This window comes from Sylvia atricapilla, chromosome 5 (assembly GCF_009819655.1).
Source record: "Sylvia atricapilla isolate bSylAtr1 chromosome 5, bSylAtr1.pri, whole genome shotgun sequence".
Classification (NCBI taxonomy): Eukaryota; Metazoa; Chordata; class Aves; order Passeriformes; family Sylviidae; genus Sylvia; species Sylvia atricapilla.
In genome coordinates, this window is record NC_089144.1 from 11814191 (window position 1) to 11833720 (window position 19530).

Here is a 19530-nt window from a genome sequence, read left to right on the forward strand (position 1 = left end):
AGGGATTTTCTAGGCCTTTATATGAGTGTGTTGTCTTTAGATTTGGGATCTAAAAGTCTTGTCATTTGCACTTGTCCTTTTTTAAGGAGCATTACGTGGTAACACAAAGTTTTTTGCATGTTATGAGGACTCTGGCAGAGAAATTTCACTGTTTTGCAAGCTTTTTGGGAGAGCTTTCTGTATAGAAATAACTCTTAGCATTTACTTCTTCTGGGCATGGTTCCCTGTTTTATTATCAGTGATGTTTTGACAAAACAAAAAACCCAACTAACCATATTCTCTCTTTTGAAATATATTTGTTCTTTGTCTTTTTCTTGAATTTAGGTCTAATCAAAGGTTTAGCAGCTGTTCTGTGGTTGAGGAATTGACCGTGGGAGCAGAAAGTAACAAATTGCTTGAGCAGCTGCTGTTTCTACAGATACTTCTGCTGCCCCACTTAAAGATAATTTCTATTTTTATATGGATTTCTAACTAAAAGAGCCTCTATTGTAGAGATAGTTTGAATAATTTTTATATGATAGCTAATAAGTTGTTGTTATCAACAAGACCTGGAAGGATTGGCAAACCTGCCAACCACCTACACCATTTTAGTAACAATCAAGTTGTATTAAAGGTGCAATTTTTTTCAAGGCCAAAAAGAATAACAAAATGTTTCGTTTATTCTGTCAACAAATAATAAGATTATTTTTATATTGTTGAGGATTTTGGTCTTCAAAGATTTGCTGGTTTTATCAGAAACTTTCTCTGAGACAGCCAGGTTTGAGGCAAAAACTTGTCCTGTGCAAAACCTCCTAAAATGAAGCAATCTGCTGTTTTCTAGTTCAGAAGTGCTCCAGCAAAGAGCCTAGCCCAGTATTTGGGGCATAGGGGTCAGTCTGTGCCTGAGCAGTAAACCCTGGTGCCTGTTCCCTGTTGTGATACCTGATGAAGTCCTCCTTGGCAGAGACTTTGACAGCTGCTTTAACTGTGCCCTGGTGTTTTGTGCTTTCTGCTTTCCCCAAGTGTGTCTTAATTCTGACCACCATGTTCTTAATGTTGATGTTGTGTAACTGCAGTTTTGATGGTTTCTGATTAATTGTATTTTGCCTCTTTGTAGTGAATTGCTCTTGGAATTCCAGGAGGTGGTACCCTGGGAACTTGAGCATCATCAGCACATAGCAGTAGGAGGGACCCTGCTTATCACTCACTTATGCCTCAGATACATAAATGTATTGACTTACTTGTGTGACTTACCATTGGAAAATGTTATTTAATGTACTATATACATTATATTTACTGTTCTGTGTTGATTTATGTGTGTTGTAACCCTTGTTCAAAAATATTTTGGTCTGTTTTTTTCAGTTGATCACAGCCGAGTTAAACTGACCTTAAAAACTCCCCCACAAGATTCAGACTACATCAATGCAAACTTTATTAAGGTTTGTGGTACTAGTTTAACACTTCTTCTATTCTTTTTAAGCATTTTTTTCTTGTCAGGGAGTTTTAGTGTTATAGTCTAACATAAGACTTTAAAGCTGTGAGGGAAGATACTATTATGACTTGAATAAATTTGCAAACATGATGCCATTTATAACACAATCTTTAAAGCTTTGATTTTACTCCTGAGTGGAAATATAATGAAAATACTTCATTTTAAAGTGGCAGGCAAGTAAATTATACCACAGGAAAATTCAGATGCCGTTGCTTTAACAGATGGCATTTTTAGGGCCCATAAATGAGGTGTTTGAAAAATTGTATATGTTAATGTACATTTTGCTCTGTTCGTGGAAGAAGCGTGGCAGTGGAATTAACTTTCTAACATTCTTAATTGAACAATGGCAATGGGATGAATCTAACATTCTTAAAGAGAAGCCAGGATTTGACAAAAAGCCTGTTACAGTTTTGTTTCAAAGTATTACTATCTTAAGTTGTCTTTTTAACTTTATTCTGATGCTGCTTCTACACAGTATTTATTTTTCAGGAACACGTGTTCCTGTAAATCTTCCTGCATGAGCATTTAGCTTGAAAAGCTCAACATTAATGTACTGAAAATTTATATAAAACGAATTCTAAAATTTTGTGGTTTTGAAATGTATTACAGGGAGGGATGAACTTTATTTATTCAAGAGGATGCTTTTTTGCAGAAAGATTTTCAGTTTTTCGTCACTGAATGTTTGAGTAACAAAGAAAATGCAGACTTATAGGGAATCTTCAGTATCTGAACATACTCATTTCCTGTGACAATCTCTGGCAGTGCTGTAGCTGTTGTGACCTTGGGCTCTCTTGAGATTAGCAGCAAAATTCCCACTGATGTAATTAGGAGTCATGTCTCATATTCACCCTTCCTGTTATATATATATATATATATATATATATATATATAAAAAAATATAAGATATTTCTAATTTTACACCATTATAACTCAAAACTTTTTTCAATTCAGTGCAGATAAATGTTCTTTATAAACATTAATGGTTCCTTTCTGCAATCCCAGGGAGTACATGGGCCAAAGGCATATGTTGCTACCCAGGGTCCCTTAGCCAATACAGTCATAGACTTCTGGAGGATGATATGGGAATACAACGTTGCTGTAAGTAGCTCCAGAAAAATTCAGTGTTACCTTATTTCATGGCACTGTGATTGTGTAGTTTTTTTGCCTGAGCTGGCTATTGCTATCAAAATATTGACAGTGATTTAGATTATTTGCTTCCCAAATCTTGCTTTTTGTAGTTAAATAGCATTAGTATTCAGGTTAATAATATAAATTCAAAGTAATAATTTTGTTGAATGAATGTTAAATCCTTCATATTTGTGAATAAGTTCTTGCTTGGTTACATCTGTAAGGTATGAGACCTTGCAATTCTGATTTAATGTAGACTGACAAAATGCATGTGAAACAAAACAAACCCCCAAACCACTTACTTTTCTTTTTATGCTAATTTTGGATTAGTTATTGCTTTATATATCCTCCATCTGTTTAAACAGCTTTTGTCAGGATTTAGCTTTTAAATACTTGTGGAAATTGGATAGGTTTGACAAATTATTTGTGAAATTTTGGGGGTGGGGGGGAGTTGTTTGACCCTTAAGTAGTGGTCACTTAGTGTAACAAATAGCTTACCTGTTGGTGCATTTTTACTGTGGTAGTCGTGCTTTCTGAAATGGCTCCACCTAAGAAATCTGATTGATGGTCAGGGTTTTTGGGGGTGGTTTTTATGCATTCAAAATATGTATATTTTATGCATTCTAAGTCACTTTAAGCAAATATAGCTATGTTTCTTCCAGTTGGCAAATGGCTCTATATTTTCAGAAGTTTAGACTCTACAGTCAGACTGAATGAATATGGTATTTGTACAGGATTACAGTGAATTTGAATTAAGTAGCTTTGAAGTGTTGTATTAGTGATGCAGATTTTTTGAAGGATGAAACTGGGTTGCTGTTTTACAAGTAGAAGAGTATGTGTATGCAGGAAAGAAAATATTATTACTAATTAGTCTCTTCAAGTGTATTATTAATAATTAGTCTCTGACAGAAGTAAGTGGTGAAGTGCAGGTTTAAGATACATGATCCAAAACCATCTAACTTGAAGCATCTTGTTTTTCTTTTCAGATAATTGTAATGGCCTGTCGAGAATTTGAAATGGGAAGGGTATGTGCCCTAAATACAAAAATAAATGAGCTTTGCCCATATGGGGCAATAGCTATGAAGCTTCATATGCCAAATCTGTGACTGTGATAATAATCTGTCAGATGAAGTGAGGGTGCTTGTCCTTACATTTCTGTACATAAGAAATAGTTCATGAGAATGAATTTCTTTGCCCCATTTGTAGGGTTACATGATTATTTAGATGTCATCTCATGGAATGTGTGTTTGTGTACAGAACTGTACCAAGGGTTTCTTTCTGGCCATGTCACTGTGGAAAAAGTGTCTTGCACTTTGTGGGATGTAGGCCAACTATGAAAATTCTAAGTCCTTCAGAATTTCCTGTCCATTGATACAGCTGCAAAAACCATTTTTTAAAAATATATCTTCTTTCTTATGACCTTAGAAGGAAATGCAGAACTGTGAATTCCCAACTTTCACAAAAACTAAGCTTTCATTGCTCCCCTCTGCATGCTGCTTATGCATATGGTACAGGCAGACACAAAGTTTACATCCTAATTTGCAAAGTGTCTTTTGCCTGTATTTATGTTGGTTGATTGAAGTCTTTGTTTTGTTTTTCTCTTGTTATCCAAAAGACAAGTTATGTTACTATCTTAAAAGAAGTCCAGAATAAGGCATTCAGGGTTGTGATTGTCTGCTCTGCTTCTGTTAATACATCTTTGAGTACCATGCCTGAATTAAATTAGATTCTTTACTTTAACAGAAAAAATGTGAACGTTACTGGCCTCTGTATGGAGAAGCAGCTGTAACTTTTGGACCATTTCGTGTTTCTTGTGTAAGTATTAAGCTTTCTTTTTTGAAATTAATTTCCAAGTATTTAGTGGGTTTGTCACTTAAATGTTCAATGAATTGTTTGTAGTGGGCTTTTTAGTAGTTCTAAATTAGTAGTACTAAATTTCACACAAGGACTCTCATAGGAATGTGCACATCTAAGCGGTGTGGTTTTTTGAATCCTCCACGATTGTTTTATTTTTTTTAAAGAAGGCAGCCTATATCCCTTGGTCTTGTATGTTTTTATGTATTATTTCCTGAGCTTTATATGCTACTTGAACATCTGTACCTTACTCAAGAAATCAAAATCTTATGCAGTTGTTTTGTCTGTTATGACTTTGCATTCTGAGTGAACTGAAAGTAACACTGGAATTGGTTATTTTTATGAAGTTAATTAGCATGAAGTGTTTTATGGTGCTCAGAAAGAGTTTACATGCCTGTTTATTCACCTATTAATACTACTTTGAAATAGTCTGACAAGAATTAAATGCACTTCAATTCATCTTGTCAGGATAATATATACTTGCAAATTTTACTCTGTAAAGATTCTGAGTAACCTTCCCCTACGGTAAGTTGATTCAAATTTGGCTGCTTTTTGCCCTGTTCCTTGTGATACTGCTGAAAGGGGTTTGTGTGTTCATTGTAATTGACTTCTTAGCTACAGCTGAGGATGTGTTACCTTCAGGGACTCTGGTGTAGGTGGGCTGCATTGCTTTAAAACCTGCAAAGTGTTGCAGTTGTTGATGGGAAATGGTAAATTCTCAGGAGGAGGTAGAAACACATTAAAGCATATATGCAGTCTCCTAAATTCTCTGTGCTGTAATGCCAAGTTTTTAAAGGCATCTTTAAATTTTGTTGTTACTGATATTTAAAGTACAATAATACTGTTGGATTTCTGCACTCTAAACTTTCCTTGATATCCCAAATGGAGATCTGAAAATTCTGTGAGCTAGAAGCTAGGATACAAGCAAGATAATTAGTGATTCTTTTAGATTCTTTAATTGAAAACCATGGAAAAGGAAAGAATAAAAGGAGACTTTGCAGGATAGAGTGGTAAGAGGCTGAAGTTTATACAGCAAAAGTGTTACAGAGGGATGGCTGTGAAAGGCAATCTGTAAATTAAAAGTATGGAGAAATAAAGCAAAAGAGGTACTTAGGAGTATTCTTACATGGTTTATTGATGACTTTGGAACAGACAAGACTTTAATTTCAAAACTCACACATTTGAGTAAAAGTAATGCATTTTTCACATCTTGTGCAACAAACTAACTTGCTGGTGTGTTAATCAGTGTTTTCATTGTCCCTCTCTTGAGGAAATCAAAAATACAAAACAAAAAAATTAAAAAAGGCCTCGTGTTTAAAGTTTGAGTTTTAATTATGTCCTGTATGTTGTATATTGATTTTTAATATTTTTTTCCCATGCATTATTGTTTTCTCATGTTTAGGAAGCTGAGCAAGCAAGAACAGATTACTTCATTAGAACATTATTACTTGAATTTCAAAATGTAAGTACACAGTCACTTGTGGTCTCGCCTTCAATGTTGCTCAAAAGTCCCCAAAATGATACATCAGAAAATGTCACAAAAACATCTTCACTTTTTTAGATCTGATTATGTCTATAAATGATAATATTTGGAAGTGATGTTAAAATCTTAGTATATAAAGGAGGAATGGTGAAACTCTTTTGCCTTTTATCTATGTTCTTGTTTTCCCAAATGGCATATGCTTTTCTTATAAGCTTACACTGAAATGTAAGGTGTCAAATGTCAGACTTCGTTTGACTGAAAAGCAACTACCAGTAAATAAAAACTAAAAAGTAGAGCCCTCCTGGAAAAGCACAAAGCATGACAGTCTATTTTACAGAATACCTGTAATTTTAATTGTCAATCTGCATTAATAAATAATTTATTGCAGGTTAGTCTCATTTGTTTTAGCAAAGCTTTGTTCCAATTTAACAACACAGCAGTTATGAAAACTGCTTAATCAAGGGGGGAGTAATTTTGGGGAATCATTTTTGTCTGCAGTATTTGCTAGGAATGCATGAACTTAATCAGTTTTTTTCTGTTAGTGCTTATAACTGACTGGGCTTAAGGTTTAGATAACAGAAATTCTGTGCAGTATTCGGGGTTTGTGACATTTTTTGAAAGAGTGATTTCAAAACAGAACTGCATAAAAAAACCCCCAAAACCCAAAACAGAACCTGCCTTCTTTTTAATACCTGAATATCTTACAAACCAGTTATACCTGAAACTGTAGCTGATGTATATTTTGCCTGCCTGTACTGCTTAAAAACTAAGCAGCAACAAAAAACTACCCTTTGTGCTGAGCTATTCATCTTAGCAAGGAAAGGGAAGTTTGTTGCTATGAGTAGCAGTTTAACTGAAAGAGTTAACAAGGTGTATTGATATTTGATCTGTGCATCTGATAAAGTGGTTTTTCTTCAGATCTATGTAGCAGATTTGCTTGGGGATTCCTGTAAAATTAACTACAGACTTTTCATCTTTCTTTGAAGAATTCTAAGCATAGCCTTGCACTGGGGAGGAAAAGTGTATTTGTGGTATAAAGTAATATCCTTTTAAGTTTCCCTTCAGTTTTTCCAGAATAATTATGTTTTGTCACTTCTGTAGCATTTGCAGTGGCTTATCATACAAAAAAAAAACCTTTGCAAAAGGATTTAAAATTTCCATACATCTTCAAATTTATTCTAATTTCTAGAAGGAAAACCAGTTTGACTGAAACTTGATTATTTTCAAGAAAGAACTTTGGTTGTTTAGTTCATAAATGTCAGTAGGAAAAAAAAGGACTATAAAGGTTCTTTTGAATTTTTGATTTTCATATAAAAAACAAATCTCTTTTTTTGTGACCGTTCTGCTAGTGTGAAAAATCACTGGTCTTTAAAAAAGTAATCAAGTGAAATTTCTTGGTGGAGCTTAATAGATAGCTAGAACTCTTCCTTTTTACTGATGACCTTGGTTTTACATAATCGTCTGGATTTTTAAATTTGTCCTTTCTTAGGCTGTGTTTTCACTTGTTTTAACTAGCTATGGTGTTTCCATAGAGCTGGGAAAAGTCAAGCATCAAAAAGAGATAAATTTCCATGCTTAAGAGGCCTGCTGTGTTTTTTCTTACGTAACAGAAAGTTGTGTAGGTCTTGAAGCCTGTAGATTGTAATGTGGATCAAAACCTTCATGCTCTCCAGGACATTCCTTTGAGGGGTGTATGGGATCCCAGAGGTGTGACACCAGCATGGGAAGGGACAGTAGAACTAGCTGCTGGTTCTGCTGGTAGCTGCAGAGGCTTTGGATAGTGGTGAAAGAGAGGATTTTCAGGGATTCAGGTAGCTGAGTAACTAAGCTGTTCTAAAGCCTGCTTCTTACCTTGTCTTCAGTACTATTGTAGCTTCTGTTCTTAGAATAAAAGTGTACCTGTTGTTGTTGTTCAAGTGTGATCCATATTTAGATATGGTCTTGATTATTTCTGTTGTTTTCTTAATTTCTCTCTGTGAGCTTGTGCACACACTTTATTTTGTCATGTGACAAAACAACACCTTTGCCCCCATTTGTTTTCCTCAATTTAAGTTACCCAAGTACAGATAGACCACATGAAAGATTCTTTCTTTTTCTTTCTCCATTTCCAACTTACAGCTGTAAAGACATAGAACCTTTTCATATGGTGCAACATTGTTGGTCCTTTACCCATATAAAAGAAAGGGGCTGCTGAACTGTCCCACAGGGCATCTTCTTAGGCATTAGCAGCACTTCCAATATGACTTCAGAATTTCTCTTCTATTTTTTGAAGTGGTATATAAGCTGTAGGGTTTTTTAATCCAATAAATGACTTTGCTTATCAAAGCAAAAGTTCATGGAGCTACTTCTTTGGTTTGTGGAACTCTTCTACTCAAATATGTGTTATTATTAACACCTTTCTCCCTGCCTCTCCCTTAGGAGACTCGTAGTGTCTATCAATTTCATTACGTTAACTGGCCTGACCACGATGTCCCTTCATCTTTTGATTCTATTCTGGACATGATCAGCTTGATGAGAGAATACCAGGAACATGAAGATGTTCCTATTTGCATACACTGCAGGTATCAAGTATATTTATCTTTTCATTTGTAAACATTTTCATTTTTTGATGTCTAGAGTTGTGTTATGGGATGCACTAGTTTTGGTTCTAAGTCAGAATTTATTGATTTATTTTAGTTGAAAAAAATTTCTCTTGTCAAAATTTAATTCAAAATCATGCAGGCTTCATTTTCTCAAAACTGATGCAAGAGTGAAATTTTGCTTTGACTAGTTTAAGGCAGAATATCAATCAGAAAAGAATGAGCCTTTGAAAGGGGATCAGTTTTGAGGCTCTTAAGATGTAAATCCTCATGAGGGCAAAACAGAATTTGAAGATCACTGCAAATCAGCTTGGGAGTAAAGGCTCCATTCTCAATAGGCAAGACTACACAGCACATGTATCACTAAAAACTGTTTTCTAGTGTGACAAAAAAAGATCTTTAATGAGCAGGCTGTAGTTTCCAGTTGGGAAGTCTTATGAACAACAGTTTCATCCTTGACCTGAAATTTGGCTAACAGAAGAACTGTTGAGACTGAACTGCTACGAAAATATTTTGCTGAGTTGACAGTTTCTGACAGTTAATCTGGAAATCTTGCCTATTGTTTTTAATGCTTTTTAAAGCAAAAAAAAACAACCCAAAACAAACCTCATGTGTTATGTCAGGAAAAATTGAATACAGATTTTAAAGCCAGAACATGTTAAATTCATTAGTTATTCTCTTCAAGGGCTGCATTCTTTTTTTTGAGTTGTCACTCTTAAGTGAGGTCTAAAACCATGAACTGACTTAGCTCTGAAATCCATTTACTTTATCCTGTTCTTTTTGAATGTCAGTATCTGAAAGTTGATTCTTTACAACAGTGTAATTATAATGTAATAAATGTGCATTAGTTATAACTCTGTATGTGTAAAACAGAGGAATTCATACAATTAAGAAAAATAAATAAGGTGATTTGCTGTCATTCTTAAACTTTCAAATCTAGGTTTTTACCTAAAAAGAAAAAAATACAGATGTGATACTAAATCAGAAAAATGTGGCAACTCTTTAAATGCATTCTGTTCTGCCATTTTACCCCATTTTTCATTGAACTTAGAGGAGACCACACTTGATGAAGCAGTAGTACCTGGGAACAGTGTGACAAAAGAAAGAGGCAATAAAATTGTCAGCACTGAATCATTCATGACTTCAGCTCCAAATGGCTATGAAAAGTGCATTAAAAGATTCAGTGCTGCATTTTGCACTGCTGATTTTATTTTTAAGACACTGTAGTGTCAGACATGAAACTAAAATTATAGTTGAAGGATTTGGATATTTTTTTACCTTATAAAATACAAGGTTTATAGTGTTTTTTTATCAAATTGAAATAATATCTAACACCTCTCTGTTCATGTTCATAGTGCAGGGTGTGGAAGAACAGGAGCCATCTGTGCCATAGATTATACATGGAATCTGCTTAAAGCTGGGGTAAGGAATCCTAAAAGAAGTTTTATGATATTCTGTAATTTTGTAACAGTGATTGATTGAACTTCCCAGTGTTCAAAAATAGTGAGATGTTTAAGACATTCTGGAACTCTCTTGACAGGTTGGATGTTTAGTTTCATTGCATTTGTGTTTTATTATGAACTTACTTTCCTTTAACAGCAAGTTTTTATCTAAAAAGGTCACCATAAATTCTAATTTTTTAAAAAATAAATTTCAATCTACATTGTTTTTTAATTCAACTTTCTCAGTCTATTTATCATGGTGCTCAAATATAAAGGGATAACTTCATTCTGGGATTTTTAGATTATGAAGCATTGTTAACATTGCATGTTTCATTTTAATGACATATGTCATTTCAAAAATGCTTCAAATGCTCTCATCCAGTCTAAATTAAGTGTCACTTTGGAGTTGCTTTAAAAAAAATTAAAATAGTTGCAGCATGGAGAGAACAGATTAGTTTTACCTATAAAAGTTACACCTTTTTTTTATGTTTGACAGCTTTTTTATTGTTGTTCTGACAGTTATGTCATTGTAATTAATTTGCTTTTGTATTGTTGTTCTGACAGTTATGTCATTGTAATTAATTTGCTTCTGTATTTCAGAAAATACCTGAAGAATTCAATGTATTTAATTTAATACAGGAAATGAGGACACAGAGGCATTCTGCAGTGCAAACAAAGGTCAAGTTTGTTTTAAAATGAATGTGAGAATATCTCACTATTCTTTAAAAAGATCTTGTGCATTAATTTTTATCTGGTACCTTATTGTAGGAGCAGTATGAACTCGTCCATCGAGCCATAGCACAACTGTTTGAAAAGCAACTGCAAAAATATGAAAGTTGTGCAGACTGGAAGATTGCAGATGGAGTGGTAGGTGTCTTTCCCATATGTAGCTGTTAGCTGCTGATGAAAATTCTCCTGTGAAGTTGTTTTTAAAGTGTTCAGTGGTGTGATTTTATTAAGTTCTCATGTTTTTTAAAGTACAGCTTGCATTGAAATAGATTAGGGGAGAGAAAAACAAGTTTAAAATGCTTTTGTCAGGCAGCTTCATGCTCTACCCTTTTAGGAAAGGAGAAGGAAGTGGAAAAGAATATTCTTCATTGATATTCACAGTATTTGAGAATTTTTGTGTCTTTCTGGTCTTCCCCTTTGAATTTCATGTCTCCTATAGGTTTATTCTCTTCTTTATGTTTAGATATGTTTTCTTGACTGTTGCTGGGCACTATGTGAAACGTGACTTTTTGGATGAATATTTTCTTTCTCTCCCACAGTCCAGAACCCTGTACCACCCTTTGTCCCTGGATTGTGTTTTGTTTATTCAGTGATTTTCCACCTCACTGGTGTAGATTCCATAGCTCTCTAGAGGGAGTGTGAGTGGTGTCTTCAGGACTCTGAAATATCTGGAAGCAATTTTAAATGTCCTTTTCCCATTTATTTTAGGGATTTAGCTGTCCTCTACTGTGCTTTCTAGGAAGTCTAGAATGTTTTCAATTCTTGGATTAAAGGCATCCACCCTTCTGCTAACTCCTTAGAATTTATATCAGTTCATGCAGTACTTAGGAGGTCTTTAGTCATGACAAGAAGCCTGTTGAGTAAATGCAATATGGATAGGGCTGGCTGCTTTTATTTGTTACAGGTTTGATTAAGCTGATGTGTGATTTCTTTTTTTTTCTTGAGAAATGAGCATGGCAGGGCTTGGACTATGCAGATTGATTAGCTGTGTACAGAAGTAATTTCTAAGTACTTGAGTTTTGATCATAAAATAATAAGTAGGTCGGTCTACTGTATCTTCTGGTTATTTGACTTAAATCTGGCCTGTGTCTGTGCTCTTATATAGAATCAAAAAATGTCTCTTATTTACTTATTCCTATTACTATACAAATTAAATGACTTACATATTCCCTAAGATGAGTGCCACAATATGGTGGTACTCTGCAACAAAGGCAAGTGCTGTCTTCAGCACAGTTTGAGATTTGCTGACTGATAAAACAAGACCAAATGGAAAATGGATAGGTAATGTAGTTGGAAGTGAGAGAGGCATAAATCCCAGCTCTGTAAAGGTGGTGATGGAGTGTGAGGTTTGAGTTTTACTTGGATATGATCTTGGTTTATGATCAACAAGTTGTAAAGGAAATGGAATTTTAGCAGTTTCTTGGAGACTGGTAAGAGCAGAGAATGTAATGTCCTTGTGTGGGTACCTCGCAGTTTGACTGCTGACTGCATATCAAGTCTGCTTATCTCAAAAACATGTTACAGAATTTGAACATTAAATAACTGGACAAGGATCAAAGGTGGTGGAAAGGTAAATCTAAAGGACAGCCAGACTGAGGTGGAGGAAAAGTGGCTGAGGTTAGATACAGCACAGGCTGGGTAACAACAGAAAGCTATTATTAACTTTTTCTAAGGAATACCAGTGAGACCTGAAAGACTTAGTAAAAAAGTGTCATTTTTATAAAAAATGCCACATGAAACTGCAGAGCTCCATGCAGCTAAAGCCTGCATCTTTGTGGTGAATATTTCACAGTCTTGGAATATTCTTCCATGGGTTTCACTAACTTCTGACCTATGAAATTCCAGAGTTGCAATCTGTTGGAAAACATTCTAGGGAAGGATCCATGTATGCCTGCTCCCATCTGATTCTTCCCTGGAAGTTCCCTTTTGGTCACTGCAGGAAGCAGGCAAAGTAAATCTGTCTGACTAGGCATAGTCTTTTTGGTTTTGGGAAATGATGCTTCTTCCTACTGTTACTTGAATAATTCTGCAGAAAGGTTGAAGGGAAAAAAAGTCTCGTGGGTGAAGAACTTCTGTATCTAAAAGTTTGGTACTTAAATTTGCTACTGTCCATTTGTTAGAAAATTTGCTTTCAAGGAATTAACTGGTATAGGCTTTGCTTCTGTTCTGGATTTATAAGGGAAACCTCACATATCTAGTTAAATATTTTCTTGTAGTTCTAACCTGATTCTCAAAACTTTGAAGCTCACTTGAGACATCACTTTGATATTCTGGCAAAGCTCCTTTTTTACCTCCAGGGGTATTATGTAGAGTCTATTGTATATAATGTCTGATTTTCCCCAGAAATATTCTAGTTTGCTTTCTTTTAAGAAACAAACAAGCATTCTGGGATGTATCTTGGTTAAAAAACTAATTCTGAGGCAGGAAGTTTTCAAGTAACTTTATTAAATACAATATAATATTCTAAGGCTCCTTCGTATATGTTACTCTGCCTGTAAATGCTACAGCAACTATGAAATCTTCAATATGTGAATGTTTTAATCATGTCCCATGAAAACAATTCCAAGTAAAATTCATGTGCTACTTTGGATATATTACTATTAGTTAAGTAGGAGATGCTACTGGGCTGAAGAGCAAATGTGTCACTTTTTCTCTTTTACTAATACTGTGAAGAGCTGGAGTGGTCTGTAGGGTTGGTTTCAAGGTTTTGTTTTCCTGTTGCTGTTCTCATTTCAAGCAGTGTTTGGAATGGGTTGGGTTCCAGAGGCTCTGTGTGCAGGGCTCACCAGTAACATCCCAGTAAAAGGTTAATCTGATTGGCAGGGAGGGCCAGTATTCATGGGGAAGTAGCTCAGACACAATTCCAAACGTGTGTTCCTGTGAACTTGCCAGCATTGCCCTGCTGGAAACAATGCTGTAAAAAGCAGCAAGTCCTGCAGTGTTTGAAAGTAAACTTATGACAGAGTTAGAATTTCCATTAGGATTTGATGCATTTGAAACCATGTAGAAAATATATGGTGTGCTTTAATGTAGTAAATGTATATTCTTACCATATTGTTATACCTATTGTGAGTGTGTAGAACTACAAATGTTTAACATAACACGAAGTATTTAAATGAAATGAAATAAGGAAAGCTCTGCTCAGATACCAATACTTTCAATAGTACCTTACAGCAGCCAAATTTCAGGGTAAAGAATTGCTGCTCAGGAGGCTTTTTTTTGTGATAAGAGAAGAATTCAGATGCTAAATTTGATAATCAGAATTATTCTCCTCCCCCACTCAGTAGTACTTTCAAGTTACCAAACAATTAAATTGGAACAGAGTCTTGGACTGATGCCCTTCCCACTAAAATTCTTGATCATATTGTCATGTATTTCAAGTCAATAGCTGTGCTTCTCACCATCACTGACTTTGTTAGTACTGCTGTGAAAATATTACACTTGGTGTTGTGTTTGGAAGCTTTGAAATGTGAGATCATTAGTCTCAGTCATCTGATAAGGTATCAGTCAGATTTATATCAGTAAAATATTTTATGAGTTATGTGAGAAGGTTCTTCATGAGCTGAAGTGAACTGTAGCTGTCTTGGAAAGTCTGAATCATATGGAATTTAATCAAGCTGGATGTTCTGTTTGGAAATCAGAAAAAGAAAATTGTTTAAAAGACAAACAACCAAGCTCACTCTTAATTCAAAAATGTTTCTTACTGAATTTTTTCTCTTGACAGTACCAAGCATGTTACAGTACTGCAAGTCCTTGTTTTGTCCTTATCCACAAGTAGAAGCTTGTGTTCATAAACACTTTCTCCAAAATCTGGCAGTGCTAGTGCTCTCCAGTGTCCCTTGCATTTTGTGCTGTAAAAGCGACAGAGCTCTGCTGATGTGGTTGACTGCACTCTTAGAAGTCATGGAGGAATCAGCTGCTGTAAGAATTTTGTTACTTGAAACATTAATGGCTTAGAAACTGTAAGCGAAAAAGACTGCTGTTCATATTCTCTTTGCTGTTTGGCAGCTTGGAAGGATATTTCTTGTTATCACGGCATTCTCAAAAATCATGTATTTCTTCAGAGACATTTGTCTCTTTGCCTCTGTTGGAATGTTTTGTTTAATCTGAGTCACTTGAGTGTATCATTTCCATCTGAAGTATTTCTCTTTTTATCTACTGATGCTTAGTGATTCCCATGCTGCTTTATGAAAAGGGCAAAAGGAATGCCTCAGTTCCTTTTAAGGGAAAACATGAGATTACTTCTGGAGGAGTCTTTGCAGTAAATTTGCCAGTATTTTACCAGTACAGAAAGCTTCTGAATGATATTAAATATTTCCACTGTGACTTCCAAAATAAAATGATACGTTGCAATTCCTAGGCAAAAGGGTTTGAATTGTAGGCAATGTGTGTGAAATCACAGTCTAAGACTATGATCCTGTATTTGTTTGCAGTTAGTGACAGCACTCTTTGGTGATTGAGCCAGTGGAGGAAGCAGGTGGGGGAAAGACTCCCCTTGGGAGGTGATAGCATAGTTTGGGTTACCTTAGCAAGCTGGATTCAGACATTGTATATGCCATGAGAATTCCTTGTTTCTCTGCATTACTCCAGGAACATAAGTCACTCTGCATTTTGTGGACATGGGGCAATCTACACAAAGTGAGTTTATGGGCTGGTCATTTGTTAATGCAGTCTATTATAGGTAGGTACACACACATCTATATATGTGCTGTCTAACAGAATACCTAGAAATTCCTAATTATGAGCAGTTTCACTTGATCTCAGTAGCTGCTCCCTCAGGGGAGCAGCTCCAAGGGAACTCTTGAACTGTTGAGCATTTGCTGCAATGTTGCATCAAGGTTGGGAAAAGATCCTGTACTTTTGTTAATGCAGGTTGCAGTGAGAAGTCTGCCACAGTAGGGTAGTTTTCTTCTGAGAAAGCAGGGTGCTACACTGAACACTTAGTGAATTGCCCATTTGTTAATCCATTTTTAAAACATTATTCCCTATGATGACCCCTTGGAGCTATATGTGTTGTCCTGCTTTGTCTAAGCTCGTACTTTGGAAAATTGTGCTCTGCCCGAGAATGCAACATCTGTCTAGAGAAGCAAGGGAGTGTTGACTGATGTCGATAAGCTGTGCTTAGGAAGGCTGTGGAAGGTTTTTTTTTAATACCACCATCTGCTCTTCTCAACAGATGCAGTGAGATACCTCCTATTCACTTTCAGAGCTGAGCTTCCTCCTTTCTGCTCTGTGCTGGTTTTTCTGCATGTTTGCCTATTCGCTTAGTTTGATATATGACAGGGAAATCTGTGAGTTGGTGTCACTCAAGGGTGGTAAATACTCAAAACGCTGGTTATTCCCTATTTCTTGTAACACAGAACTGAGAAATAGTGACAGGGAATGACTTCTCTAAAAGTAAGCAAAGACTTCACAGAAACATCAATCCACTGAGCTAATTAAGGAAAGTAGCAAAGTACCTCTTTTTTTGGTGACAGTAATTCCTCTAATCATTTTTGCTCCTCATTCAATGTAACTAAAATAGTTAATGCATCTGCAGTTTAACCTGATGCGCTAGTGAAAGTTTTGAACACCTCTCTGCCCAAAGTCTTCCCTGTGTACAAAATTGGAGCAACCACTGGCTTTTCTGGTGTTAAATTTGAAAGTACCATTTTGTGTGTGCAGGTTTTCTTCTTGGGTTTTGTTTGTCTGGGGGTTTAAATTATTTTTTCAAGGAATTGCTTTTGTAAACTGTGGTTGTCTATGTGCCTTGGACATTTGACTTCATACACATTTTTCTGAGGCTTATGCATACATTTTATTACCAGTAGCAAAAATGGCAGTGCTTTTTCAGCTACTTCTGCCTGTCTTAACTAGAAATGGCTTCTTACAGTATACATGGAGTTTTAAAAAGCTTTGCCATATGTTAGCTTCTTTAATAAGCTTTTTCTTCCGCCTGTGAGAAAAGCATATCTCAGGAAACATTCTGTTCACAAACACTTCACTTTACAAACATAGAAGGACAGGGATGCAGCTGCTGGTTTGTTTTCTGGACAAGTTAGTCTAGAGCCAACAGGCACACCCTTTCCCTTGCCAATACCCTTTAGAAAACTGAGTGCATAAATAAGAAATGTGCTCCTGAAAACTTCTGTGCTAGTGGAACTGAACTGGGAGACTTTTCCAATCTGTTGTAGGATGGAGAGGTTGATGGTGAGGGGGAGGAACTCCTGTGGAGTCTCTCTCTTTCTGGTATCTTTCTGCCTTGTGAAACTGGGATGTGCTGAGGCAAGGCCAGCAGCCTGCTCTCTTCTCAGGATGCAGTTGTTTAGGATGCATTCATTTCTAGCTTTGGTTGTTCGTATTTATGAGTAAGGGGAGCCTTTTTTGTACAATACAAATGCACTTAGTGCTATCCATAGGAACAAATACATAAGGGAGGGATTCAGAGTTTGCATTGCACAACTGAGGGAAGTGGGGAGGAACATGACACAACCATTGAGCAGGAAATGGAGTTTATTGTTGAATACTGGGAGCCTCAGCATCTTTGGCACCAAGCTTCAGCATGGTCCCCTGCCTGAATGAGGCAATAAAATTAATGCCCATATTTGTTAAAAGCATAATGATCTGTGTGGTCACTCATTACTTGATGTCAAAAAGTAGGAAATTGCTTTTTTGAGAGGAGCTGGTAAGAGGGGTTGGATGTTTCTGGTGCTGGGGACCCCAAATCTGGATGCAAACAGGGAGGTGATTTCTGCCCCTCTACTCCATGCCTGTGAGACCCCACCTTGGGCACTGCATCCAGCACTGGGGTCTCCAGCACAGGAAGGAGCAGCTGGAGTCCAGAGGAGGGACACAAGGATGAACAGAGGGATGAACAGGTCTCCTAAGAAGGCAGACTCAGAGAGTTATGGTTGTTCAGCCTGGAGGTAAGAAGGCTCCAGGGAGACTTTATTGTGGCCTTGCAGTACCTCAAGGAAGCTTCTAAGGAAGATGAGGACACACTTTTTAGCAGGGTTTGTTGCAGTAGGACAAAGTGTAATCGTTTTAAATTCAAAGATATTCAGACTAGATGGAAAGAAGAAATGTTTTATTATGAGAGTGATGAAACACTGGAACAAGTTGCCCCAAGAGGCTGTAGATGCCCCATCCTGGCATTCCTGACAACAGCCAAGGCCAGTTTGAACAGGGCTCTGAGTAACTAGATCTTTTTAAAGATGTCTCTGCTCATTGCAGGGAGGTGTGGATTAAATGGCCTTTGAAGGTCCCTTCCTACACAAACTGTTCTATGATTCTGTGAAAACCAAACAACTTTGATTGACTGCAGTGGGAGCTTCAGTTGTGTTCATTTTAATGTGAGTGGCTTTTATCTGCTAATTGAATCTTACTCCAAAAAACCCCTGATAGTTACAGCTAGTGGTCAACAGGACAATGAACTCCCTGTGCAATTCCCCTGAAAGGGCTAACACAATCCATTCATTAAGGAACAATAGGGTATTTCTGCTGGAGTCCTTGTGCAGTATTATATTTGACAGCAAGTTAATGGGGGCAGTTAGGGAAAGCCAGTAAGAAAGATCAAAATAGTTAGTTTTTTTCTTCACAGGTAAAGCTCCACTTAGTACACTGAGGAATAGAATTTGATAATAGACTCTTACAGTAGCCAACAGCAGTATGGTAACTTTTAAGGCAAGTAATAGAAAAGAAACCCACAGAACTAACTAATCTAAATTTAGGTGAAGTTAATTAACTGTTGAGGCAACATGCAGTTTCTCTTCCAAAGCAAAAATTGCTCACTGAATTCAAATGGAACTATCATATCTGAAGCAGAAGTTTAACAGGGAGTTCCCTTTTGTTCTGTAAGACTGAAGAAGGTCAGTCTGTATCACCAGTCTCAGCAGGTAGGCTGGCAGATAGCAGACCCTATTGCCTGAATGTGGTATTGTGCTTTGAAATGTGTTACACCAGTTTGGGATATTTGTTGTTCTTTTTTAAGATTGCTTTTCAAAAGAGAGCTCCTACAAGAAAAGCCATTAGGTAAAACGAGTATTAAAGTTAACACTTAAAAGCAAGGAGGTCCTCCTTGGTTTTTTTGGGTCTTTGTCTGTGGCACATGTTTGGAAATGGTGTGTCAGCTTTAAACTCTTGTGTGTTCTGGTTTTTAATCATATATGTTTTTTTTCTTTCTTTTTGCTTAGTGGCTGGGTTGGAACAGTGTTGATAGTGACTCTTGGGGTGCTGTGTTTTAGATCTGTGGTGAAAAGTGTGCTGATGGCTGGTTGTAGCCAATGCTGCAGCTATTGCTGAACAATGTTTGCACAGTCAGGAACTGGCAAAGGCCCACCTGTGGAAGGTTATGAATGATTGCTTTTGCATTGCTTGTTTGACTTTTTATCTTCTCCCACTTCTCCTTTGCCTGCTAAACAATTTTGTCTTGACCCACGAGTTTTCTTGCTGTTCCTCTTTCCCCACCAGGGGTGGAGAGGAGAAATGAGAGAGTGGCTCTCTGGGGCTTAGCTGCCTGCCAGGGTTAACCCACCACAGTATTTTACATGTATATATATATGTAAGTGTGTATGGATTTATAAATACATGCATATATGTGTTTTATATTTATGGTCCTAAAGGGAAATTCAAGTCTTCATGCTTTACTGAGTAAATTAAACTTCCTTGCATGCAAGTGGGAGATTATTTCAAAGTGGTTTAGATCAATGCATTAGGAGACAAAGTGGCAAGATTATTCTCATTTTCTTACAACACTGTAGATTATTCTTATCTTCACTGAAGTGATTGTACAAGTGAAAATAATTAGACTGACTGGAAAATAAATGCTTTATTATCCAATTATTCATTTAATTATTCAGCAAGAAT

The 19530-nt window shown here is 36.4% G+C and overlaps 1 protein-coding gene across 2 annotated transcripts in view; it reads left to right on the forward strand.

The window, feature by feature from the left end:
* PTPN12 (protein tyrosine phosphatase non-receptor type 12) overlaps nucleotides 1-19530 on the forward strand; it is a 70547-nt gene that overhangs the window by 34230 nt on the left and 16787 nt on the right. For both annotated transcript variants that reach the window (XM_066318720.1, XM_066318721.1), the window contains exons 3-11: nucleotides 1342-1418; nucleotides 2474-2569; nucleotides 3586-3624; nucleotides 4343-4414; nucleotides 5856-5915; nucleotides 8355-8497; nucleotides 9871-9937; nucleotides 10558-10635; nucleotides 10726-10824. In XM_066318720.1, coding sequence (XP_066174817.1) covers nucleotides 1342-1418; nucleotides 2474-2569; nucleotides 3586-3624; nucleotides 4343-4414; nucleotides 5856-5915; nucleotides 8355-8497; nucleotides 9871-9937; nucleotides 10558-10635; nucleotides 10726-10824 — 731 coding nt within the window. The remainder of the gene's footprint in view (nucleotides 1-1341; nucleotides 1419-2473; nucleotides 2570-3585; nucleotides 3625-4342; nucleotides 4415-5855; nucleotides 5916-8354; nucleotides 8498-9870; nucleotides 9938-10557; nucleotides 10636-10725; nucleotides 10825-19530) is intronic.